General features: G+C 33.3%; 1 protein-coding gene across 48 annotated transcripts in view; it reads left to right on the top strand.

Annotated features, from left to right (window-relative positions):
• Mhc (myosin heavy chain) overlaps positions 1-26,422 on the top strand; it is a 36,315-nt gene extending 9,893 nt beyond the window's left edge. For 6 of the 48 annotated variants that reach the window (XM_014427264.3, XM_067049665.1, XM_014427255.3 and 3 more), the window contains exons 10-34: positions 224-361; positions 452-571; positions 657-806; positions 1,866-2,036; positions 4,378-4,557; positions 4,664-4,823; positions 6,622-6,674; positions 7,794-7,881; positions 8,707-8,824; positions 10,237-10,354; positions 14,871-15,007; positions 16,503-16,629; positions 17,270-17,479; positions 19,903-20,031; positions 20,156-20,400; positions 20,483-20,741; positions 20,831-21,084; positions 21,500-21,578; positions 22,043-22,288; positions 22,369-22,915; positions 23,046-23,286; positions 23,373-23,826; positions 23,910-24,350; positions 24,461-24,619; positions 26,111-26,422. In XM_014427264.3, the coding sequence (XP_014282750.1) occupies positions 224-361; positions 452-571; positions 657-806; positions 1,866-2,036; positions 4,378-4,557; positions 4,664-4,823; positions 6,622-6,674; positions 7,794-7,881; positions 8,707-8,824; positions 10,237-10,354; positions 14,871-15,007; positions 16,503-16,629; positions 17,270-17,479; positions 19,903-20,031; positions 20,156-20,400; positions 20,483-20,741; positions 20,831-21,084; positions 21,500-21,578; positions 22,043-22,288; positions 22,369-22,915; positions 23,046-23,286; positions 23,373-23,826; positions 23,910-24,350; positions 24,461-24,619; positions 26,111-26,188 (4,902 nt within the window). In that variant the 3' untranslated portion in view covers positions 26,189-26,422. Of the gene's footprint in view, positions 1-223; positions 362-451; positions 572-656; positions 807-1,865; positions 2,037-2,277; positions 2,449-3,051; positions 3,223-3,349; positions 3,521-4,377; positions 4,558-4,663; positions 4,824-6,251; positions 6,305-6,621; positions 6,675-7,793; positions 7,882-8,706; positions 8,825-9,593; positions 9,712-10,236; positions 10,355-10,588; positions 10,707-10,916; positions 11,035-14,870; positions 15,008-16,502; positions 16,630-17,269; positions 17,480-19,902; positions 20,032-20,155; positions 20,401-20,482; positions 20,742-20,830; positions 21,085-21,227; positions 21,307-21,499; positions 21,579-22,042; positions 22,289-22,368; positions 22,916-23,045; positions 23,287-23,372; positions 23,827-23,909; positions 24,351-24,460; positions 24,620-25,024; positions 25,076-26,110 lie in introns of all 48 variants that reach the window. The other 42 variants (XM_067049662.1, XM_014427271.3, XM_024358597.2 and 39 more) reach the window with 24 other exon arrangements.
• Positions 26,423-26,470: the final 48 nt, after the last annotated feature.

Here is a 26,470-nt window from a genome sequence, read left to right as displayed (position 1 = left end):
ATAAGAAATATTGTGTGACATTATTTCTTTCTTCCTTATATTAATTTTTTTACTTTCTTTTGTTTAAAGTCATTAATGTTTAATTACTGATTGATTACAGTTAACGTATTTTTTTTAATTGAAATAAAAAAATCAAATGAATTTTTTCAGTAGAGGAATATTAAATTATAATAAATTATTTCACAAACACGAAAGTGGACTTATTTTTGTGTGGCCAATATAGGAAGCCTTCAACGTCTTGGGTTTCACCCAGCAAGAAAAGGATGACATCTACAAGATCACTGCTGCTGTTATGCACATGGGTTGCATGAAGTTCAAGCAGAGGGGTCGTGAGGAACAGGCTGAAGCTGATGGCTTGGAAGTAAGTCTGTTGCAAATGTTATTAAAGTTAAACTTATTAATTTTGTTTAATCGATTTTCTCTACTAACATTACTTCTTTACTTGCTATAGGAAGGTATCAGGGTCGGTAAACTTCTGGGTATCGAAGGTGAAGAACTTTACAAGAACTTGCTGAAGCCCAGGATCAAGGTCGGTAACGAATTCGTCACCCAGGGTAGGAATGTATCTCAGGTAAGATAATATTTTTATAAATTTAAATCATGATGCATCCATTCAGCAAGCATTGTTGTATTATTATTTCTATCCTCTACTTTAGGTCACATACTCAGTTGGTGCCATGTCCAAGGGTATGTTTGATCGTCTCTTCAAATTCTTGGTCAAAAAATGTAACGAGACCCTGGACACAAAACAGAAGAGGCAGCACTTCATCGGTGTACTGGATATTGCCGGTTTTGAAATTTTCGACGTAAGTACTTATGATAGGAAAAATAACTTAGGAGAAATAAAAAAATAAAATATAAGAACGTAGAATAGGGAATACATTTCTTACCATTTAGCGATTATCGCAAAAGAGCTTTTTGAAAAAATACTCTTTTATGATAGTCAATTTACTAAGGAATTATTCATCTAAGGAGTAAAGAAAAATAACGATTTTAGAAATCAAATGAAGATCATGAGGGGCGGGGGGTGGGGTTCATAAAACTTGCGAAAAAAATTAAATGTAAAGTTATGTTTTTTTTTTTTGTGAGTTTTATCATTAATTTCAAAGATTTAATGTTGAGAGTTCATTAGGACCAGCCGTTTATTCCCTCTTGTAGATATTTTTCTTACCAATTTTAGACAGCTAAAGAACCTTTAGTTTACATGTTTGACCACCTGGTGATATGATGCTTTCTTTCATCTATATTCACCTACAACAATAATTTTGAATACAATTTTATTTCGCCTGTTGTCCCCTGGTGATCTTCAACTACTTAAATCAAAATAAATTACTTTGAATTTTATCAATTTAAAATTAATAAATTTTACAAAACTATTATTTTTATTTTCTAAATACATATCAGTTACTATATTTTTATTTTATTTTATATAAGATAATTATTTATTATTATTATTTTTTTTGTAGAAATTATAGAACTCAAAATTACTTAATTAAGTGAAATTAAATTTTATTTTTTTAAATCTGATATGTTTATATAATTTATAACATTAATTTTGGAGCTCTATAATTGCATACATAATATGAATTAATGTATTTTATTATTTGTACCTGATTCAATGAGCTTAGAAATACAATTTTAGTTTAGCAGGTTTTAATGCATTTTAAAGTCATGGAAAGTATAGATATAACAATGTCAATATTTTCCATAGTAAATTTTAGAAGGGATATTCGGAGAAAGGACAATTGTCAGTGTAAGAAATCGCTCAACTTGCAAAACCCTTAATGCTTACCGGTTCGTCTTTTAACCCATGCTTATATCCTAAAAACAAAATTTTTTTTAAATATTTCTTTGTGTTCATCTAGTACAATGGCTTCGAGCAATTGTGTATTAACTTTACAAATGAGAAACTACAGCAATTCTTCAACCACCACATGTTCGTCCTAGAACAAGAAGAATACAAAAGAGAGGGTATCAATTGGGCTTTCATTGATTTCGGCATGGACTTGCTTGCCTGTATCGAACTTATAGAAAAGGTATCTCAGTCCATTTTTATCCTCGGAATGCGCCCACCTCTTGTAGATAGATATCTTATTGCCCTTGTCTGTCGAGGAATGCATCCACCATTAGTATTAGATCCATTGTCTTTAGTATGTAGTAGTGTAAAACAAAAAACAGGAGGGTCAACTCGTATCGAAGGTAACAACTCCAACTCTGTTCCCTCGCCCCCATAACATGTTCCCTAGCTTCATAACATGTTTTATATGTTTCCAATAGTACAACGGCTTCGAGCAGCTCTGCATCAACTTCACTAATGAGAAGTTGCAACAGTTCTTCAATCACCACATGTTCGTCCTGGAACAGGAGGAATACAAGAAGGAAGGTATCAACTGGGCCTTCATTGATTTCGGCATGGACTTGCTTGCCTGTATCGAACTGATCGAGAAGGTACCTCATCCAAAAGTCTCTTGTCAAATTTAAGTCGAATATCTTTTCTCCACGAGATCTTGCGTCAAGGTTATTATGGTCAATAAGACAGACCGTTTCTATTTTTCTTCGTCGATTTTCAGCACTCATTCTGGATCCGAATATTTAGTCATTTTATTTCTAGAAGCTTCCAGTCGACATGCAGAAACGGTATTGTACCCTTATATTGATGAAGGGCATTTGAAATTGTCCAACCTATCACAGTTCATTTGAAACAGAACTGTTATTTTCTTTTTTATTTCTTCTCATTTACCCTTGATGAAAATCCTGGTCGAAGATCGATAAGTGGATTTGTCCAACCATTTTGATCTGCAAAGACAGATGGTTGGCCCAATAACTAACCTAATCTAATATGTCTGGCACGTGATTAATTTTCCTATTCTAACATTGCTGTTTTTTATTCAAGGAATTGAAATTCCTGATAAAGAACAAAAAAACATACAAAAGACAATTGTTTACCTTCTTCCTTTTCTCTTTCTTAAATAAACTGACATTGAGTCAGAGTTTAAGAGAGTTTTCTCATCTATATGTTTTTCCCTTTTGTGTCTTTAACGCCGTTTATAGTTCAACGGTTTCGAGCAACTTTGCATCAACTTTACAAACGAGAAACTGCAACAATTTTTCAACCACCACATGTTTGTGTTGGAACAAGAGGAATACACCAGGGAAGGAATCGAATGGGCTTTCATCGATTTCGGCATGGACTTGGCAGCCTGCATTGAGCTCATTGAAAAGGTACTTTTGTCCAAGATGGGGGCTCCGCCCTTTGGTGTCCCCGTGGGCCCGAGTGCGGAGTTGCCATCGGCTTTTTTCACTATGCTTTTTTTTGCTACAAACACCGCTTTGGATTGCTCCAATATAGTATAACGGCTTCGAACAACTCTGCATTAACTTCACCAACGAGAAGCTGCAGCAGTTCTTCAACCATCACATGTTCGTCCTGGAACAGGAGGAATACGCTAGGGAGGGTATAGAATGGGCCTTCATCGATTTTGGAATGGATCTAGCAGCCTGTATTGAGCTCATCGAGAAGGTGACCCCAGACCCCTCCCATTAATATATGTTCTAAAATCGTAACTAATAATCCAATTCTCTTTATAAAATGAAGGAAACATAATTTTGATTGTTGTTTTCAGTTGAAGATATATTTATTTAGTTATCAAGTTTCATACCTCAAATTACAATATTTTTTCATTTTAATATAATCAAGATTTTCCAACATGGAAGTAAAGAGAGATTAAAGAAATACGCATTTGATGATTAACTTAACTAATTAACAATTTATTTATTTTCTTGGCTGCAATTCAGCTACTAACTTCATCAGCTTTGCTTCAACACCAGACTGAAGGTACTGTAGCTTTGTTTTATATTATATTAGATGTAATATATGTAAATTTTTATTTATTTTTTATATGTTGTGCTTTAAGATTTTTGCATAGAGTAGTTTTAGTTATAGCAATCTATGTCTATCTGTTCCTCTTCCTAATAGTTCAATCTTCTTTAAAGATTTTTTAAACGTTTGGTTTGCTTTCTTATTATTTATTTTCAAAATTTTAAGTAGTTAGATCCTCTGTAAATAGATATATGTATGATATTCTATTCTTTGTTTTAATCCTATGTGTTTCATGTAAATATTGTCTATATGTAAATTAAACCTTTGGATTAATTTAATGTTTTTAAGTATTTATTTGGATTAAAAAATTTTTCATTGTTTTCTGTGATTACATAAGTTTTTTTCATAATTTCACATTCAATTTTTTAAAAATTGTATTAGAACTTTTGAAGTAATTTACCATTTGAAATCGTAGAATCATTTTACATATTAAAAAATACAAAGTTGAATACTCCCGTTTCATTACATTTTGCTCATTAATGTTCAATATATTCCAGCCTATGGGTATCCTCTCAATCCTTGAGGAAGAGTCTATGTTCCCCAAAGCCACCGATAAGACCTTTGAGGACAAACTGAACACCAACCATCTCGGCAAGTCTCCCAACTTCCAGAAGCCCAAACCACCAAAACCAGGTTGCCAGGCCGCTCACTTCGCCATCGGTCACTACGCTGGTGTTGTAAGTACTCCTTCATTTCGTTTTATTATGACGATTTTTTTAGGGCATTTTAATATTACCTAATTAATGATCCTTGTGAGAATTGACAATATAACGTGGCCCTCAGGTATCCTACAACATCACCGGATGGCTGGAGAAGAACAAGGATCCCCTCAATGACACTGTCGTTGACCAGTACAAGAAGGGTTCCAACAAGCTCTTGTGCGAAATCTTTGCTGATCACCCTGGACAGTCAGCTCCTGCTGGTGCAGATGCTGGTGGCAAGGGTATGTGTCGATTTCATTATAACGGGAGGGTTTATTTATAATAACGGGGAGAAAAAGTTCCTTTGCGATTTTATAATAGGAAAAAATTATATAAGAAAAACAGCAACCTTTAATGTACCTACTTAAAGATTTGATTCATTTATTTATTTTATAATGCATTTACATCATTTTTATTATTATTTTTCTTCTACCATTTTACTTTCATTGGTTGTATTGACTATCAAGTAGATAATTTGTATATATTAGACCGGTTCTTGAATTATAACAAAAAACAATTAAACTTTCATCCTTTTTTTTTTAAATTTACACATAGGTGAAGCATGATTACAAATCTACCTTAAATTTATTGCAATTATAATACAAATTATAATTATATTACATTCATGAGATTATCCAGACAAGTAGAAACATGCTTCATTTAAGATATTTATATATTGATTTATTAATTATTTCTGATTATTTTTGCAGATATATATATACTTGTGTATGTATGTGGGTGTTATTTGAGCAATATGCTTTTTCCATTTTGAAATCCTTAAATTCCTATACCATGCTTAATACACTCTGCATTCCCACTTGCTTTGTCATATTCTGCTTTGAAAGGCTCCTGATAATTGTATTTTATTTTTTATCTGACTTTGTTCAATATATTTATTAAATTTGGCTTTGTGTTTTGATTAACTTTTTTGATCATTTGGTTTCTTCATGCGTGCGTATACCATTTTTGTTTTGTTTCTTGGTTTTATTTAGCAAAACAGATAGAAATTATTTATTCAAATCATTTGTAAGCGTATCAATTTTAAATTAATCACTGTCAGCTCTCCTTTTTCTATTTCATTTTATTTCGAATACAGTTTACAAAAGGATTATGAGTCGAATAATCCATATCATTAAAACTTGTGTTGTGCAATAATTATCATTGATTTCACGTTTAAGATATATCAGAAAAAATAAATACTGGCACGTAAGATGTATATGCTATTTCATAAATGATTTCCAATGTTACATGCATGCCAGCTTAGTATGCATCTGGTAGATCGCATACGCACACTCACGAATATTGCGAGATTTGTCTTCTATTAATTTAACTTGGTAGTATTCGCTTAAATGTGATTTCACTTCTACAGCATGTCTATATTTCATTCACCGTCTCATATAATTTTAGTTAGATATTGCCTAGCTTTTTTATTTTGCAATAAAAATGAGCCTTAAAAAATGTATATGAATCCTTGCTTTTAAAACGAATCGAGTCTTCAAAATAACTGAAAATTCCTTTATTTCTGTAACCTCGGCTTTATACCTTGATTCACTTCTAACCGGCTTCAAAAATGTGATTAATCCATGTCAGTGTTAATTGGAATCAGGCAGTAACGTATAACAAATGTCAACAAGCAGAAATACAAGATTGACAAGGAATCTCTTTTCCAGGAGGCAAGAGAACCAAAGGGTCAGCATTCATGACTGTTTCAGCCCTTTATAAGGTGAATAAAATCCCTTCACACATGGTGAAGGAAAACATTCCCATAACAGTTTTTCCTCCTTTACCTTTCCTTTATATTTTAGTAATATATGTTTTGACCAGTTTTCTCTCTTTCACCTCTTTACGAAAAAACCGTCCTCTTTAAAAAAACTTTTTTTTTTATATGTGAATTTAGAATCCATTAAATGAAAGCGTACAAAGCCTGGAAGAGAGAGGAATGGTCGTTAAGGTTGTAAGTGTGTGAGAGGAAGTAATGAACGAACCTTATCTCAACAGCTAACTAAATTATGAGTTTTCTTCTGTTTTTCATTACTATAGGTGGCCGTGGAAAGAAGGGTGGTGGCTTCGCCACCGTATCTTCCTCCTACAAGGTATTTGACATCTTAATGACCCGGGAGTATTCCGAAAATAGGAAGCTCTCTGCACGCATTTCCTGCACAAGTTTTCATTTTTCTCATCTATACCCATTCTTCTTCACTAACTTCAGTCATATCATATTGTAGAAATAACATAAACCCATTAGAATCCTGGACACTATTGGTTGCAGCTGTCCAAAATAATAAACCAATATAAAAAATTAGATAATCCCTATCTAGTATGCACAACTTGTTTGAAACAGAACTCAGCATGTAAATATCCCCTATACAATTAGAATTGGTTCACATTTCAGACCATTTTCCTGATTGATACACTATACTTATCTGAAATCGAAGAGAAACATCGATTTTTCATTTTCACATACAGAATAACAAATTAATCTCTCCGTACTCGAAACCAACACTGTATAACATTTAAAAAACTTGCATGTGAGACAGCAAGTACCTCTTTCCATATTTTCTGTGATCTACCCGGAAACAAAACGGGACTAGATACAATACTAGGCTAAGGTTGTGATCTACCGTTGCAGGCTATGCTACATGTAAATGTTACTGTCACATTGTCAAGTAACCTTGGTGTAGCCGCAGCTGGATAGTTCACTCATCTTTGGTAGAACTGAAGAATAAAAACAGCCGAATGTAATCGGCAAACACTGTGACATATGAATGATTGTGACCCATGTGTGAGTGCTGATTGAGCGTCTTGGATTTTTTTTTTTTTTTTTTAAATATTTCTTAACTAACAAATGGAAACTCAAGATCCAAGTGTTGTTACCTAATTGATTTGTATTATCAACGTTCAAATACTCAAAGTTTTCATTTGTTGGTGTGTAAAATATTTTTAAATTATATAGTAATAAGGCCAATAAGTATCCTAAAAATATAAATATAAGTAGAAAAATATTGAGCCAGAAAAAAAAAAAATATTTTTTCTATTTTTTTAATATTATATTTTCATTTAATCTTCATCATAATTAAACAAAATTGAAACAATTTTATTAATGTTTATTAAAGTTGAGAAAGATTTAAATTCATATAAGTACCATATGAAGTGATGATACAAACATTTCATATCTTAAATTTATTTACTTATTCGTCATATTATAATTTCAGGAACAATTGAACAACTTGATGACCACTCTGAGGAGCACACAGCCCCACTTTGTCCGTTGTATCATTCCCAATGAATTGAAACAGCCAGGTAAATATTATAATAAAATTTGTATTTATCCTAGTGAACTTCCGCTGGTAGATACTTTTAAATACGTAAATAATAATTAGTAAAGAAAAAGCATAATAACTTTAATTTTACATTTCACACAAAAGAATTGCTGACGGTTCTATAACGTCATTAGTAACAGTTCTTCTGGCGAATCATTAATCTCAAAAAAGTAGTCTGTCATTGTTAAAAAAAAAATCCATAATAATAAAATAAAAAAATAAATAAAATTTTTTATTAATGTTTTCATAAGAGGAGCGGTCTGTTAACAGCTCTTATCTTCAGAAATACAATTTTTGTAGGATATATGACACCGCGGTCATGAACATCAAGAGCTTTAAACGCCTTATTTATCCATTATCGGGTCACGAAGCACAATAAAATCGTTGAGTTCATACTGACCACTGATTCTCTGTCCAAGCCGATATTTGAACCTTGGTTTCTGAAAGTTGAAAACCTCGCATCGTTCAGGTTTTCTATTGTGACTGTAAAGTAGTCCCTATCTCAATTACTAGTTGGAAGATACTATTTTAAAAGTTATAATGAAGAAAAATATATTATAAAAAAATTACAAATTCTGACAATCATTGTTTGGAATATGAAAACTCGCCAATAAATTTTTTATTCTATTTCGAAGACACGGGAGAATACGAGGATTTGAGTTTAGGGGTAGTAGATATCGTACAACTCCTCCATGTTTCATTTACTTTCAGACGATGATTTAATTTTTTGTGAGTTTTTGAAACTCTTGATTTAAGTGATTCTTCTTAGTTTTTTTGAGAGACTCAAAACTTGTTTTCTTTGCAGGTGTAATCGACTCTCACCTGGTCATGCACCAACTGACTTGTAACGGTGTACTTGAAGGTATCCGTATCTGTCGTAAAGGTTTCCCCAACAGGATGGCTTACCCCGACTTCAAGCTCCGGTAAGGCTTCTTAAGTATCTAGTATTAAAAGACATCTTAATTTCATATTATAAAAGTTATACACTAGTTCAATAAAACTTTCATGTATCAAATAGCTACAATAATCACTTGATTACTTAGTAAAAATGAAGTAAAAAATTTCATGTTTGATAGGGAAGCACTTTCATAATTGTATTTAGTTTGAAAAAACTTATAATTAAGTAATGCAATATCTCTTCACTAGTATTGTTTTCCAATGAGTCATAGAATCAACTTTTACCACCTGGGCTCTGTTTTGTAATAAATTATAAACTAATACTATCGGACTTCTACTTCTATCTTGGAATAAATTCACTGACTTGTATAAAACTGATTTATAATTTTTTTATTTTTCAATTGTTATGAAGTTCAAATGTTATATTGAGGTTCCCAATATAAAATAAAAAGTACTAGAGCTTGTACTTTGTAGATTGTACCCGTGTATTTATTAACTAATAATGTTACCTTTCATTATGAAACGGAGCCCTGGAATATAATTGTACTAGATCTTATTAAAACATAAGTTAATCACTTATTTATTAGTGGTGCAGTTATGAAATAGAAAAAAATTTTTAATAATTATTTCATCAATATTGTTACATTTTATTTTAATACTTTACTACTTAGTAACAGTTTTTTCTCCTACCTAATGGTTATTATATCCTACACCATTGCTGTTGCACCTAAAGATGACGCCTAGTAAAAAAAACAAAAACATACAATGACTCTAATTTATTCTTTATTGATGAAGATACATGATTCTGGCACCTGCGACCATGGCTAAAGAAGCTGACCCAAAAACGGCAGCAGCCAAATGTCTGAAAGAAGTAGAGCTTGACCCGGAGAGTTACAGGATAGGACACACCAAGGTTTGAACCACATTACCCGGAAAAATGCATAAATTCCCCTTTAGACTAGTTTTTGCACAACAATATTTCCCAGAAATTTCACCTGAAGAATATTATCACATTTTAGTTATTTATTAGAACCTTTGAAATACCCTTGCACTTTGCCTTGAAATCGCATCTTGACCATAGTCATGTAGAATTTCCTTTTATTTATTAGTTTTTAATTATACTTTTGTTGATAAATACCTCCATCTTATGTTCCTTTCAAGATTATTTGAAGAAGAATTGCACCCGATTTGATGAACCTAGTTACATAGTATAAAAATCTGCATTATGAATATTACATCCTTACTTTGCACGAATAGTCTTGTTATAGTGATCTATGTAGAGTTATGTGCTATTGAAAATCATGTAGTAAGACAACCCAGCCCTTTTGTAGTTCTCCATCTACAACACTATCACAACACAAGAGTCCATTAAAACGCAATATAGTGTATATTTGATGAATGCAACTTGGTTCAATGAGTGATCCCATTTCTCCTTTAGATACAAGATCCTTAACCCAGCTGGCGTTGAGAAATTAACCGACGAGAAAGCCATGGCTGGAGTCATCTTAGAATCTACAGGTCTCGACCCCGACATGTACAGGCTTGGCCACACCAAGGCATGTAACCTATTGTCTACAAACCTAACTGTTGGACCAGTCACTGCCACCAGGCGGGTGGCAGCCGTCTTGGAGTTATTGATCCATTTATTTAATTTGATTTTTTTTTTTGCTTACAGTTTTAGAGGAACCAACCGGTACAACGAATCAGATACCGGATTTAGTTAAGATGCTTTATGTCCATTATAGTCACCAACAGACTTGTGACTAGAGTGTTTTGCATGTTTGAATTAGATACAAAGTTCTGAACGCAAAGGCAGTGGAGCATTCCGCGACTTTGGAAGAAGCTGCTAAGGTGATACTAGAGGCTGTTAATCTGAACCCAGACCTGTTCAGGCTCGGCCATACTAAGGCATGTACTGATCGAAACCATGCCGCAACATTGACTTTCTGTAGAGTCAGCCTAGTAGTTGTAGATTAGTAAAGTAGTTAGAGTATTTGGCTTTTAGAAAGCTAGCGTAGATCGTAGATCAGTTATCGGTTCCATATATACTTCCCCCAACTCTCACAAATGAAGGGATTTGTATCGAATGTGTCTTTGCATGATTTCTCTATGACGTAGATACAAAATCCTCAACGCCAAAGGAGTCAAGGATTGGATGAGCCAAGAGGAAGCCGCCAAGGTCATCCTGGAGAATATTAATGTCGACCCAGAACAATACAGGATGGGGCACACAAAGGTAGTCATCTCTACCTCTATCAAACTCAAACAAAAAAATTAAAATACATTACTCTCTGTAAATAGTCTTCAAACTGTTTTAACTTGATGTAAAAAAAATAAATGTATATATAATTAAAAAAGTAACGGAAAATAGAATGATTCATTTCACAAAATTACAATAAAATAACTACTATATTTAATATATATTTTTAGAGTTCCTTATAAATTTAAAAAAATATGGATAAAAAAAGTCAACCTAATGATAAATCAGTTACTGGAGATTAGTAAAATGAATAAGAAGCAACCAGCCAACGTCAGGTGTTAGTTTAATTATACTTTGCAATAACAATGTACGACATAATTAGACATTATTTGAAATATTTTTTTGTTTAATTAGCATTCTTTGAACAAATAAAATTTTCAAAATGAAAAAAATTTAAATATCGGATTCTTGAATTAAATTTATATCTTTCTTTTTTTTTTTTTTTTATCTCGTTCATCGATTTTTTTTTAAACATTTTAAATAAGTAAATGAAATCATTCTATTACAGCTAACAAGAATTCTTATTTCTTCCACTTCATTCTTCATTTCATCTAATGGACTTGAGCGGTCCATTTAACATTAAAATAAACAACTGTCGTCTATGCCCCTGGTGTCAATCGTCTTTGCTTGAAAATGCATGTTTATCATTAGTGCATGTCAATATTATAGGTGCATATGCGTGTAGATGCCTGTCAAAGCTATTGTATATAGAGAAAATCCTGCATGACAATAGTACAGTATTATAAAAATAAAAACATTAGCACGAATGCATGTTTTTTTTTTAATATAGTCTTACTGAATTGATATATTTGATTTTTTTTTTTTTTATTCTCCTACATTATTCACTAATTTAAATTTTTGTAGATTTTAACATAACAAATATACACATATTTATTTTCTGTACTCAATTGAAAATGAGTACATTTTGACCTGACTGATTTTGTAAACAAGTTACAAATACTTCTTGAAAAATACAATGTAATTTTGAGTATAAATAAATATTAGAGAGAGAAGCATTTTAATTTTTGACATAATTATTCATATTTATATGAAACTATAGACAAAGTACGGCGCAGCAGATATACTACTCCGCAAAACCAACGCAATGGTAAAAACAGCCTTAGTACAAAAACCTACTACTATCTGAAATAAAGTTTCGAGTGAATCTATAAATTTTATTTTCAATATATTTATTTAAGTTTTCGATATTTATTCAGAACTTTGTTTTATATAATAAAATTTAGTTAGGAAGTTTTGGAATCATTGTGGTGAAATGTTATTTCTATTCCAGTCTTTAAGAAAAAAAAATATTTGGCCTTATGCAAATTTTTGATAAATTTCTCAGAGTGTGTATTAATGTATCTAGTTGATTCATGGGCGATCATGGACTTTTATCCTATATTAATTAATTAGTAAATTAATATTGGACTTAATTTTATTATGGATCATGGGAAACCTATTTTTGAAAACGTTATAAGAGGAGGTTTGTCTTGGTGACAAGCGGAATTGAGTGCTATGAAATGATCTAGGATTTACGTAGAGATTTTTTTTGTTTCTTTCAAGCCATTAAGCACAAGAACGCTCGATTAACTTCTATTACGTGTTGAAATTCACATCAGTGGCGCAATTTGGCAGAACACCAGGAAAGCACAGCCCCGCGTTTAGGTAAAAACGGCCTGGCTCTTAGAGATACAGATTTTAGATCCGGCGGATGAATGAGATTCGTTGAAGGCAATGAGTTTTAATTGGAGATAAAGAAATTGAGAGCAGGTGTCAGGCTTGAGGCCAAAGGAGATCTCCCGTCTCTGGCGAACGGAAAAGCATGAATCGAAAATAGAAAACTGCAATAGCATTAATTCTACTGGCTGGAGACTGACATATTTACAGCATTCTAGGGGTTGGGAAGAGGGGGGGGGATGCTGACAAGTTTATTTAAAGCTCCATCGACCAAAAGTGGCGATTAATGATGACTAAGCAAACGTCTAAACAGAAACCGTGTTAAATCTGAGCGATTTAAAATAAGTTTGTTCAAGTTATTTTTGAAGGTTGGAACGAATTTTCTTCACGTCCATTTCTGTTTATCCAATGATTAATTCTCTTGATGAAAAAAAAAAAATTCTAATATCAGAAACTAGCATATGAGCCAATCTCTCTTAGAAATTACACTGGCTGCTAAAAATCAGATAAATATAATTTTAAAAATAATATTCTATCTGTCAGAACTAATTTATAACTAGTCAGTTCCTGTGATAAAAAACTTTACCTATCAAATGATTTCTTTTTTTTAAATAATAAATTTATATGAACTCACAATTCATTTTTTGTCTATACAATAAGTAAATATTCTATACAGATTAGTATTACAGGACAAGGAAAAACAATGCATCCGTAACCCGATACTTATCCGTATTATATTATAGGCTCGAGAAGGAACGCTGAGAATGCAAAAAAAAAAATTGAATTAGAATTATGACTCATCCTCCCTCTTTTAGCTAATTTAGAAAAATTTGGAGTCCCTTTTAAGGATATAAAATAGTCTAAACAGAAAACCTTTCTATTTTAAGTCTCTATTGTTTGAACTAAAGCAACTACGAACTTTCCAAACATATTCATAATAATGAGGCAAAAAGTTAGAGACAGTCTGATAAGTTCAAATACGAGCTCAATACAGAGGTTTTTACGATGCAATGTAGACCCAAACTGTACTGCTAAAACAAAATTCAATGACTACATACACATTCAGAACTTAAAAGAAGAATTATCAGAAATAAGAAGATTAAGTTAAGAGTACTAAACTATTAATACACCTTTATTTTTCGAATTATTTTACTTACAGACCTTTTGATCTGGTAAATATCTGACATTGTCGGGGATGAAGATTTGATCTTAACGCTAAGAGAATTTGCGGAAAATATGAATAATTTTCACATGAAATGTGTTACATATTATCATTAAATGAATAAAATTCTTCATCGATCCCGAGATTTTTTCAAGTAAAAAAGAATCTGTTAATATATTGGTATCGTTATCAGGATATTTTCGTATTTATTTTTAAATATTTTTCATGTTCAGTATTTCAACTTTTATAAAAAGAAAAAAAAATACAAGTATTGTCTATAAAAGATGGATTATTTGAATTCATTAGCTCAAATAAACATCCTTAACTGAATCTTATTGTAATTTTAGTCATGTTGAATAAGAACCCGACTATAACGGATCTATTCAAATACTTCGGGCCCTCCGGAATAAAATGTCTGGGATAAAACTATTTTCTATTTCAGAAATAACCCGGTGTCTGCTATGTTTCTCCAAAATGGGCACCATAAAAGAGAATATCTTACCCCTTGTACGTGTAAATGGTTGCTTAAAAAAAAAAAAAACAAGTGAGAACATTGTTCCCACACCTGCAGTTCTAAATAAACGTAGGCCTCGATAAGGATCCGGTGTATGCTTGGATCAGATGTTGCTCTCCTTAATAGGCCCAGGCAGTGCACACTTAGCTCGGAAACTCGAACTCAACGAAACGCCAAAAAAGTTAGGCTCTCACTGAAGCCAATTTTATTTTAGGGTCTTATCTCTCTGATTCATCTGATATGTAAAAACTCTGAAATTGGGAACTACTACATTGTTAAAACTATTTTTATAATAATTAACAAACTGAATAAGACAGATATTTTAAAAGCTTCTCTCCTTCAATCCTCTTAATGACTGTATATTATTCTACAACTTACTCCGACTTACGACATTTAAACTTTTCGAACCTCACTTAGCCTTTGTGACTAAATGACTCTGCCCTTTTGGGATGGATATAGGTATTCTTCAGGGCTGGTGTCCTGGGTCAGATGGAGGAACTTCGTGATGAAAGGCTCAGCAGGATCATCTCCTGGATGCAGTCATACATCCGTGGTTACCTCTGCAGGAAGGAATTCAAGAAACTCCAAGAACAGAGGTATGTAATGACTATGTAATTTAAAAGATTATTTCTTATTTTCCATTAAAATTAAAACCTTTGGATCTCCAGAGATGACTATGTAGTAGAAAATTTTATTCGAAAAAATCCTTTTCAGGCATAATTTCATATTTGAATTTAATTGTTAGTGACCAAGAATTCTGTTTGTATAATTTTTGTATCAAAATTATAAAATTAGAATTAATTTGTTCATAACTTTACACAGAACAGGAATAGAATGTGAAGTTTTCTATGAAAAAAAACAGGTCAATATATATACGCATATTAGCAACATTTAAATGTTAGCTATCCCTCATTCATTGGTATTGATATACAATTATTTAAGACAAGTTTCTATTTATATATATTTATTAAAATAATATATTTAATTTGAATTTCTCCATTTGCATTGAATCGGATGTTTCTTCCTTTACGCATCAAGACAGGAATAACTTCAAACGGAGTTTAGCTAACTATTATAAATATTAGGTTGGAACATTAATCTTTTTGTAAAATAGATAAATGAATTCAGTTTCCAGGAAGCTATTTCTTACGATTTTCGACTTATCCGAGGCAATAAAAATGGTTACTTAGTCTTTAATGTTTTCAACTTTTTTTTAGACTGTGATTCAAAGCGAAAACTGTTTGTGCTTTTTATAAACGGAGAGGCAATGAATCATCCAATGTTACTTTATGCAGACCGTAAACTCTTTCACAGACATTTTACGGCCATATAATCTAAACTGCGAACAGCAAATGTTTAAACTATGACCAATATCCGAAATAAGGGAATCTCCTCATTGAAATAGAAAAAAAGATTCAAACTTAAAGATTAGTCATTCCTAAGAGGTAATATCGCAATCAGAATATTCGCAGACTGCCTCTTACATCCAAAGAGAAACTGGATATTCGAGGTAATAGATCAAGTGAAACGTTTCTGTTCCCGAACCGTTCCCTTCTTCAGGGCCTGAAAACATGATCCTCGTCTTTTCTGGTCGGCGGTCTCGAAGTGTGAGTCACCGGGCCGGTTATTTTCGTTGCTAGGAATTCCTGGTGTTCGGGGAGGTGTTAATTTTGGAACAAGTTAGGGATTCGATTGAAACAATTTCTATTTCCTTTTTTTTCTTCTTCATTCCCTTCTCAATGTCCTTATTTAAATGGGCTCCTTAGTGGTAAAAATAGTTCTTATTTGGCATAGCTCATGCTGCTTGAATGCTCTTTACTTTTCTGAATACTTGGGTTTTCGTATACCTGTGGAAATGAATAGTTCCATCAAAAATTAATTGAAATATTATAACCAATATTATTAATATTCAGATATGGCAAAATAATTTCATCGTTTTATAATGTTAGTGATGTTAAAGGAAAATAAAACTAGATTTCATTTAGGAATTCGACATTTTAAATACTCCTTCCTTAATAGGGGAATGGTATTAATTAACTACATATGAATAGATTCTTTTTAACATCACTGACTTGACCATTGCACTTGCAGACTCGCCCTCCAGATCGTCCAGAGGAACTTGAGAAGGTACCTCGCTTTGAGAACATGGAACTGGTGGAAGATGTGGTCCAAAGTCAAGCCTCTGCTCAACGTAGCCAACGTAGAGGAAGAGATGAGGGTACATTACAATTTTCAAAATCAAATTTCTATTGATAAGTTGCAATATTTAAGTTTAATCTGTCATTGTGGGGTCGAAATTGCACCGTAATTCGAAGTTTATTACAATGATTATTTTTTGGTTGCGATGTTAGTATGTTGGGCGCAACTTGCATTTCGGCTAAATAACAGTATATGTTACTCATACATTAAATTTTGGTTTTTCCTAACTAATATTTCAATGAGAAACCACTGGTGTAAATTAAACGATCTAATCCAAGTTCGTAAAACAATAGGTTTGGAGGTATCAACAGATTTCAGAACTTTTAGCTTTCTAGCCCCAAACAGATATTCAGCAACTAAATTTTATTTGAAATAAACCTCAGAATATTAAAGAGTGGGGGGAAACTATTAATCTCTAAAATAAAAAAAAACCTAAAAATGGATTTTAATCCAGTGGGTGTGGAGTAGCGGGGTGCCTGAAATATCCTCCGGGGGAAACCCCCCTCCCACTCCGGGGTGGGGCGGATGGGCTGTCGTGGTGGCTACTGGAGGACTTGGGGTCTCAGTCGCGGTCCGGACTCCAAACCACAATGATGGATAAAGTAATGGATAAGATTAACTTAGACTTGTTACCGCCAGCTAAACGCGAGCAATTGCAGAAACTGGAGGAGTTGGTCGCTCAAACCCAAGCCGCCCTCGAGAAGGAAGAGAAGGCAAGGAAAGAGGTTGAGGCCCTCAATGCTAAGCTGCTCCAGGAGAAGACCGAGCTCTTGAGGAACCTCGAAGGAGAGAAGGGCACACTTGGAAGCCTCCAAGAGAGGTCTGCCAAGCTCCAGGCCCAGAAGGCTGACTTGGAGTCCCAGCTTATGGTGAGTTCAAACTTCATTTATTATGATTAAGCTTGTATTAAGGGATATATAAAAATGTTTTGAATTAAAAAAAAAGTATTGTATTAGATTTTTAAATAATAGAATTCATAAAATTTAAGATAATTCTTACTATTGCGTTACAGGTTGTAGCATTCTTACCAATGTCTTATTTAATTATATATAATGATCTCTAACCATATATACATTTCATAAATCCATTCAAACTTGTTAGCATACTTAAATGTATTGCAGTAAAAATACAAGTTGTGCATGCATTAAATTCCTGCGTATACAGTGGGAACTATTTAAAGAATAGTGAAATTTATTCAAAATATATTAAAAGTTCAACATCAAATGATATGAACGTTAAAAAAGAATTTTTTGATGAAAACGCCAAGATATAAAAATTGAATTGATTACAATTATCAATATTGATTTTAATCTCATCTCATAGAAGGTGAGAAGTTATGAAAATCACAGTAACAATTTAAAGTTATAATTGCTTATTTTCAGGCTTTTCAAAATCTAACGTGTAGAATATGAAAAAAAAAACAATCTTAATAATCAAACAAAATAAACCAGAATAATGAAATAAAATGTTATCATAGCTAACAATTTTTTTTTTCTTATATTTGAGAAGCTTCCTTAACTATGAATTTAGGAATAAACGGGAAACCGGATTTGGGTAAAATATGATCCTGTAATTCTATTTATATCGACCGAAATAACACAGGTCCTAGAAATATTAAAGTTAAAAGAAATCTTGATCTTCCAAAATAAACACACAAGGCCCACCCTGCATTCTAATCTGTCAAATATTTGATGGTAACATTTTAAATATAACTTCTTAGTGTTTAACTTATATGAGCTAAAGAATATTTAAATCCTATTATCAGATTCATCAAAAAAAAAAAAAGCTATCAAGCAGTATAAAAAAGCTCTCAAAGTCTAGGTTCACGTAAAATTCACATTATCAAGTTATATAGATCGCTGATATTCGATAATGTATGATATTTATACATTATAATGTATAAATATTGTAAATTTTTATTATTTAGACTATGAATCTACTTTTAATTATTAGTTTAAGAATAAGAAAATATATTTATTTTAATCTTTAATACAATTTTATGTAGTTTAAATAAATGATACTAAGAATATTTAATCTTAATAAATCATTAAATTAATGAAGGACAGTGTAATTTTGAACTATCTAGTGTTCCAAAATTTAAAATTATTAAATATGTAATGCAGATTTTTATTACTCCAGAGCAAACCAATTTCTGAAAATATTTTAAACAATTGACAATTTTTAAATATTTTCGGTCTCAGATATACATCTTCTTAAATGTATTTTAAGACCCACTTTCAACTACTTCTCCACAGACAAGATTTCGGATGTAAAACTCACTTTTAATTTCCGGCACATGTTGGAAATCTGTCTCAAATGTCGTGTTTAATTCCATCAAGTGAGGCATCTAGAGCGGATGGTGGGATTCTTTCTAATCTAAATTTATTTCAAGAGAGCAGATATAAAATTATGCGTAAGATATCCACAAATAAAAATATTGTATGGCAGGTGCTGCGGAACGTGTTTCCTAAATTGTGGAATCAAGACGGCAATTTGCCCTTCGCCAATATCGTTCGCAACTGCCACTGACGAATCCCAGTGGCGTTCTAATACAATACTAGAAAGCAAAACAAAGGCTATTGTTTATCTAACCAGCCTTGAACTTGCTCGCCAAACATTTTGATTCATCGGAACGTCTGCTCACTGACCGTGAAGTTTGGCATCGGCCTCCGTTACTACGATGATTCTTCGGATGACATTGAGATGGATTCCTATATGGGCACGGAAAGCGGAGAAGCGGGGATCGCCTGGACTTAGGCCAGCCGACCCAAATAGACCTCTGACTAATATCCTTCCACCGTGGGACCAAATATGACCCCTCACAGGAACTCCCTGGAATAGTCTCTGGAAATATAATGCGCCTAGCCTCATGGTATCTTGAAATATCTTGCAATGTGACATGAATACCTTCAGTGATATACTATTAATGTTTGATGAAACCTGGAATAAGAACCTAAATATTTAGGTAATTTTTCAAAATCCAAGACAAAAATAAAAACTTATTACTATCATTGTCATTAACAAGTTTTAATTCATCCGCTTTCAATATATACCGTTTTATTTCTTAGAATTAGTTTATAAACTAAATCCATCAATAAATTACTTCAATACTAAGACTGAAAACAATTTAATTGAATGAAAAAATAAAATTCTTCCATTGAATATTACCTTTACACGATTCGCAATGGTAAAAAAAAATATTTTTTTTTTTTACAAACAAATATAATGCGGTGTTTTAGTAATTATTAGGATATGCAAACACAATTTTTCTGAAAATATTTATTTTCTTTAGGACACACAAGAAAGACTCCAACAAGAAGAGGACGCAAGGAACCAACTCTTCCAACAGAAGAAGAAACTTGAACAAGAAAATGGCAGTCTCAAGAAGGACATTGAGGACCTTGAGCTTTCCGTCACCAAGGTAACATAACTGGATTTAATTTCTCAATAAAATAAATTTATTAGTCAATACATTTTTTTGGTTAATCATTAGAATACATGTCTTTTATTGAAACATTATTTTATTGTTCATTTTCGTTACCTAGAGCGATCAAGACAAGGCCAGCAAAGAACACCAAATCAGAAACCTCAATGATGAGATTGCCCACCAAGACGAACTCATCAATAAACTTAACAAAGAAAAGAAGATCCAGAGTGAACACAACCAGAAGACTGCCGAGGAACTCCAAGCCGCTGAAGACAAAATCAACCACCTCACCAAAGTCAAAGCGAAACTCGAACAGACTTTGGATGAACTCGAAGACTCCCTCGAAAGAGAAAAGAAACTTCGGTTAGTATTATACTGAATACTCACTAGTTTGATAAACTAAGAAATACTGGGTTCAGTTCAAATATTACTTATTTTTTTACAGTGGAGATGTTGAGAAGGCCAAGAGGAAGACCGAAGGAGACCTTAAACTTACCCAGGAAGCTGTTGCCGACCTCGAAAGGAACAAGAAGGAACTTGAACAGACCATCCAGAGGAAGGACAAGGAAATGGCTTCCCTCACTGCCAAGCTTGAAGACGAACAAGGAATTGTCAACAAGACTGGCAAACAGATCAAGGAACTCCAGGCCCGCATTGAAGAACTTGAGGAAGAAGTTGAAGCTGAGAGACAAGCTCGTGGCAAGGTAAGTTTAAAAAAAAATTATTATATTAAAAAATATCATTAATATATTATTAATGAGTCAGAATAATATACAATTTTATAATATTGTAGGCTGAGAAACAACGTGCCGACCTCGCCCGCGAACTTGAAGAACTCGGCGAGAGGTTGGAAGAAGCTGGTGGTGCCACTTCCGCCCAAATCGAGCTCAACAAGAAGCGAGAAGCTGAGATGAGCAAATTGAGGAGGGACTTGGAAGAAGCCAACATCCAACACGAAAGCACACTCGCCAATCTCCGCAAGAAGCACAACGATGCCGTCAGCGAAATGGGTGACCAAATTGACCAGCTCAACAAACTCAAGACCAAGTGAGTTTAAAAAAATTAATATTTAATTATAGTAAATAAAAAAAGAATTATAAATTTTATTTTTTTACTAAACTTTACAAAAATATTCTACCAAAACCAATCTAAAAAAAAAAAGGTATATAAATGATGTTTTTATCGTATAGGGCTGAACATGAACGTAATCACACAAATAACGATTTGAACAACACAAGAAGCGCTTTGGATCAAATGTGCCGAGAGAAGGTACTATTCGTACCCAAAGCACGTTGTTTGTCCTATTCCAATGTTACTTTGTCTGAATTTCTTATTTGAAAATCCCGCACATTCATTGACATGTTGTAATGTTACTTTGTCTTTATTTTCCATTTGAAAATCCCACACATTGAATGGATATGTATATCGTGACTGTAAACCTTGTTTGGTATGTTTTCTCCAGGGTTGAGAAGGAAAAATGCCAATACCTGTGTGAGTTGAACGACCTCCGTGCCTCCATCGACCACTTGACCAACGAGAAGGTTTGTCGAACACAAATGAAAAACAGCTTTGCTAAACGCAACTATATAATAAAAACGAATAAAACTAAAGCTTATGCTAATTGAGAATTTCCAATTTCTAATATATTCAATGCTTAAATATGTTTTTGTAACAATACTTAAAAAATTATCTTCGGAAAAAAAGTGTTCGAAAACACCTTCCGAATATATGTCAATCACATATGTATTTTTTCATTAACTGTGTTTGTGTTTGTGTTAGTGTTAGTCATATTTGATTTCCTAATATTTAATAAAGCTTCATTCCCTGACCCCTAATAGTAAGACCTCTTTTCCCAATTTTTTATAAAACTAAGTACCGACCAAGTATTAACCATGTTACACCATAACCATTAATAAACCTTTGAAACTATAATCTGTGTTGACTCACAAACTGAGTAGATAATAATAATGATCATAATTTTAAGACAATAATTTTTTATAATTAGGCTGCCACTGAAAAGATTGCCAAGCAGCTTCAACACCAACTCAACGAAGTCCAAGGAAAACTGGATGAATCCAACAGGTCTCTCAACGACTTTGATGCTGCCAAGAAGAAGTTGTCAATTGAGAACTCAGATCTCCTCAGACAACTTGAGGAGGCTGAGAGCCAAGTATCTCAATTGAGCAAGATCAAGATCTCCCTCACTACCCAATTGGAAGACACCAAGAGGCTTGCCGACGAAGAGGCTAGGGTTAGTTATCCCTTTATTTATTCCATTAATGTTTTAATATGCAAAGATTAGCCCAAAATTTAATTAATATGTTATTTTAGGAAAGGGCTACCCTTCTGGGCAAGTTCCGCAACTTGGAACACGACCTGGACAACCTCAGAGAACAGGTTGAGGAAGAATCTGAAGCTAAGGCAGACATCCAGAGGCAATTAAGCAAGGCTAATGCTGAGGCTCAACTCTGGAGGCACAAGTACGAGAGCGAAGGTGTTGCCAGGGCTGAAGAACTCGAAGAGGCCAAGAGGAAACTCCAGGCCAGGCTCGCTGAGGCTGAGGAAACTATTGAATCTCTTAACCAGAAAGTCATTGCTCTTGAGAAGACCAAGCAGAGGCTCGCCACCGAAGTCGAAGATCTTCAACTTGAGGTTGACCGCGCCAATGCTATTGCCAACGCTGCCGAAAAGAAGGCTAAGGCTATCGACAAAATCATTGGAGAATGGAAACTCAAGGTTGATGACCTTGCAGCTGAACTTGATGCCAGCCAAAAGGAATGCAGAAATTACTCGACTGAGCTCTTCAGGCTGAAGGGAGCATATGAGGAAGGACAAGAACAACTTGAAGCTGTCCGCAGGGAGAACAAGAATCTTGCTGGTGAGTCTTTTATACAAATCAGCGATTATAAAATAAAAAGTTCATACTCGTTCCTTCTTTTTTAGAAGAAAAATAAATAATGATTCATGACATGAAATTCTAATATCATTGTTTGTTTTTGTTTTTTCAGATGAAGTCAAGGATCTCCTTGATCAAATTGGTGAAGGTGGACGCAACATCCATGAAATTGAGAAACAGAGGAAGAGGCTTGAAGTTGAAAAGGACGAACTCCAAGCTGCTCTCGAAGAAGCTGAAGCCGCCCTTGAACAGGAAGAAAACAAGGTTCTCAGGGCCCAACTTGAACTCAGCCAGGTCAGGCAAGAAATCGATCGTCGCATCCAGGAGAAGGAAGAAGAATTTGAAAACACCAGGTATATTTATTGAAATAATAGTATATTGTAGAATATAATTTAATATAAATATAAATTATTTCAATACTGGTTTACATTTCTTACAGGAAAAATCACCAACGTGCCCTCGACTCTATGCAAGCCAGTTTGGAAGCAGAAGCCAAGGGTAAGGCTGAGGCTCTCCGCATGAAGAAGAAACTGGAAGCAGACATCAACGAACTTGAAATTGCTCTCGACCATGCCAACAAGGCTAATGCTGAAGCTCAGAAATCCATCAAGAAATACCAACAACAACTTAAGGATGTCCAGACCGCACTCGAGGAAGAACAAAGAGCTAGGGATGATGCCCGAGAACAACTTGGTATTGCCGAAAGGCGAGCCAACGCTCTTGGAAATGAACTCGAAGAATCTAGAACTCTCCTGGAACAGGCAGACCGCGGCCGTCGCCAGGCAGAACAAGAACTTACCGATGCTCACGAACAGATCAACGAACTCGCAGCTCAAGCCACAAGCGCTTCTGCTGCCAAGCGCAAGCTCGAAGGAGAGTTGCAGACACTCCATGTGAGTAAAAAGTTCTTTTGTTACAGGAAAATAAAATTAAAGTTGAAATATAAAATTAATACATACTTTACTTTATATTACAGGCCGACCTCGACGAACTTCTCAACGAAGCCAAGAACTCAGAAGAGAAGGCTAAGAAGGCTATGGTTGATGCTGCGAGGTTAGCAGATGAACTCAGAGCCGAACAAGACCATGCCCAAACCCAGGAGAAACTCCGAAAGGCCCTCGAGACACAAATCAAAGAACTCCAAGTCAGACTGGACGAAGCTGAAAACAATGCTCTCAAGGGAGGCAAGAAAGCCATTGCCAAGTTGGAACAGAGAGTCAGGGAACTCGAAAACGAGCTTGACGGAGAACAGAGGAGACACGCCGACGCCCAGAAGAACCTTCGTAAATCTGAGCGTAGGATTAAGGAGCTCAGCTTCCAATCTGATGAAGATAGGAAGAACCACGAACGTATGCAGGACCTTGTAGACAAACTCCAACAGAAGATCAAGACTTATAAGAGGCAGATTGAAGAAGCCGTAAGTTATTTTAACATTTGTTTGCTCTGTTTTAAGATTAAAATAAGAAAATTGTTTCCATCTATATATTTAAAATGTATAATACTGAAATACTAACCACCTGCCAACAGGAAGAAATTGCTGCCTTGAACCTCGCCAAATTCCGCAAAGCCCAACAGGAACTTGAAGAAGCTGAGGAGAGAGCAGACCTTGCCGAACAGGCTGTTACTAAGCTGAGAACGAAAACTGGCGGCCGAGCTGGATCAACTGCAAGAGCCATGAGCCCAGTGGTCAGTACTATTTCTTAGGTCACATCTTAACATGTAACTGAAACATTTTAAACAAATTATGATAAGCAAAAACTGTAATAACTTAGTAGTCATAACAATTATTATGAAAAAAAAATTTGCTTTATAGGACACATTTTTCAATACTGACCTTTTATCTGACCTTTTATTCATATTCTGCTTAAACTTTCTCCATTATTAACCACTTTTTTTTTCTTACATCTAACAATTCTGAAACTTCATATAGATACTGCACCATTTTTAAACACTAATATTTCAAATTTTAATTTGCTAGTTTATATGGGAAAAATAGTAAAGCATCAAACACGTTCACAAAATCAGCATTATTCTTCAAACAATTTTGTATTTGATATTATTATACTAAACGATTAAATAACTTTTTAACAGGGCCAGAAACAAAGGAGAGCACCAATTGATTTCGAGTAACTTAAAAATTTCGTAAGTGGCCATCGAATTTAAGGCCTGCTAGTATATAGTTTATTGGATGCTTGATCCACACTTAACTGGAGAGCAGAGTTTTTGTTTAATCATAGTATAGATCATCTTTCCTCATTCAATTATCATCATGCTTATCTGATTAACACCATGCCTACATTTTCTCATTCAATTCATCATAGATCTTTATTCATTGAGTTAGATCAAACGAGATGTCAATTTCTCTAAAACACAGAGTGTGTTATGTGACTTAACCACCATCAATAAATCTAGTGTATCAACCATTGAATGAAATTAATTTAATTGCTCTAATTAACTAAATGATTGAACATGAATATATTGTGTTTGTAAGGATCAAAAATGTGACAAATATGATGAGTGTGGAAAATAGTATTGGGACATATTGTAATTTAGAATATCACATAAAAGTGGTCAAATATATTCCAAGATTTTCATTAATTGTTGCAATAATTTTTATTTTTATTTTTTACATACCTGTATTATTTTTAAGAATGTAAGAAATACTCATTACAATCAAAGATAGGTTACAAAAATATTTTAAAAATCTAAAATGGATTTTTAATTATGGTTTATTTATTGTTTATTACAATAAAATATATATAAAAAATAGTTTTTCATGCAAAAAATATTCAGAGTATTTTGATGGAAGAAAGAAACTAATTTTGTTTTTTGTTAATGACCTATACGATTCAGGACATATTTATCTGTAATATTGATTTTAAAAATGGTCAATTTTTTTATAAAGACTCTTCATAGTTTTAATAATAAGCTTAGTTAATGGACCAAAATCAAATTATTTATTGACAACTTTTACCTTTACAAATGGGTGAAAAAAAAAATTAGTATTGAAGATATAATAACTGGGCATGATATCTATTAAGATAATAATTTATTGAAATTAAGAAAAATCTCTCTTCCTTCCATCCTTCCCTGTTAAAACAAGGGTGATTTTTCTCATATCGATGTCAAATAATAGCATTTATTTTATGTAACTTGAACATTTAATATGTTTTTCAGAATCGCAACCCGATGAGGCCCCTGCTGGATGGCTCAGCTTTTCCACCACGATTTGACCTACACCAGGATGACTTTTAAATATTATATATGATAGCTACGCAAAACAAACCCAAACACAATTATGTATTTATTTTGAAATATGTAATTTAAGAATATTGTTAATAATTCCATAGCTAGTGTCCGCTAGCATCGAAGTAATATTCACGATTAGCGAACTGTACCTTATTTCAAGAAAATGAAAAAAAAAAAGTTTTTATGTACAGTAAGAACATTCAAAAACACTAAGTAATAAAATATTTATATCGTGAATAATTCCAGTTGTATTTATTTCATCCCAATAAATGAAATATATATATATAT

The sequence above is a fragment of the Halyomorpha halys genome, unplaced genomic scaffold (assembly GCF_000696795.3).
Source record: "Halyomorpha halys isolate HHAL.00 unplaced genomic scaffold, Hhal_1.1 Scaffold629.1, whole genome shotgun sequence".
Lineage (NCBI taxonomy): Eukaryota > Metazoa > Arthropoda > Insecta > Hemiptera > Pentatomidae > Halyomorpha > Halyomorpha halys.
The sequence above is the reverse complement of the archived record's forward strand: the minus strand, read 5'-3'. Positions and strand labels throughout refer to the sequence as shown.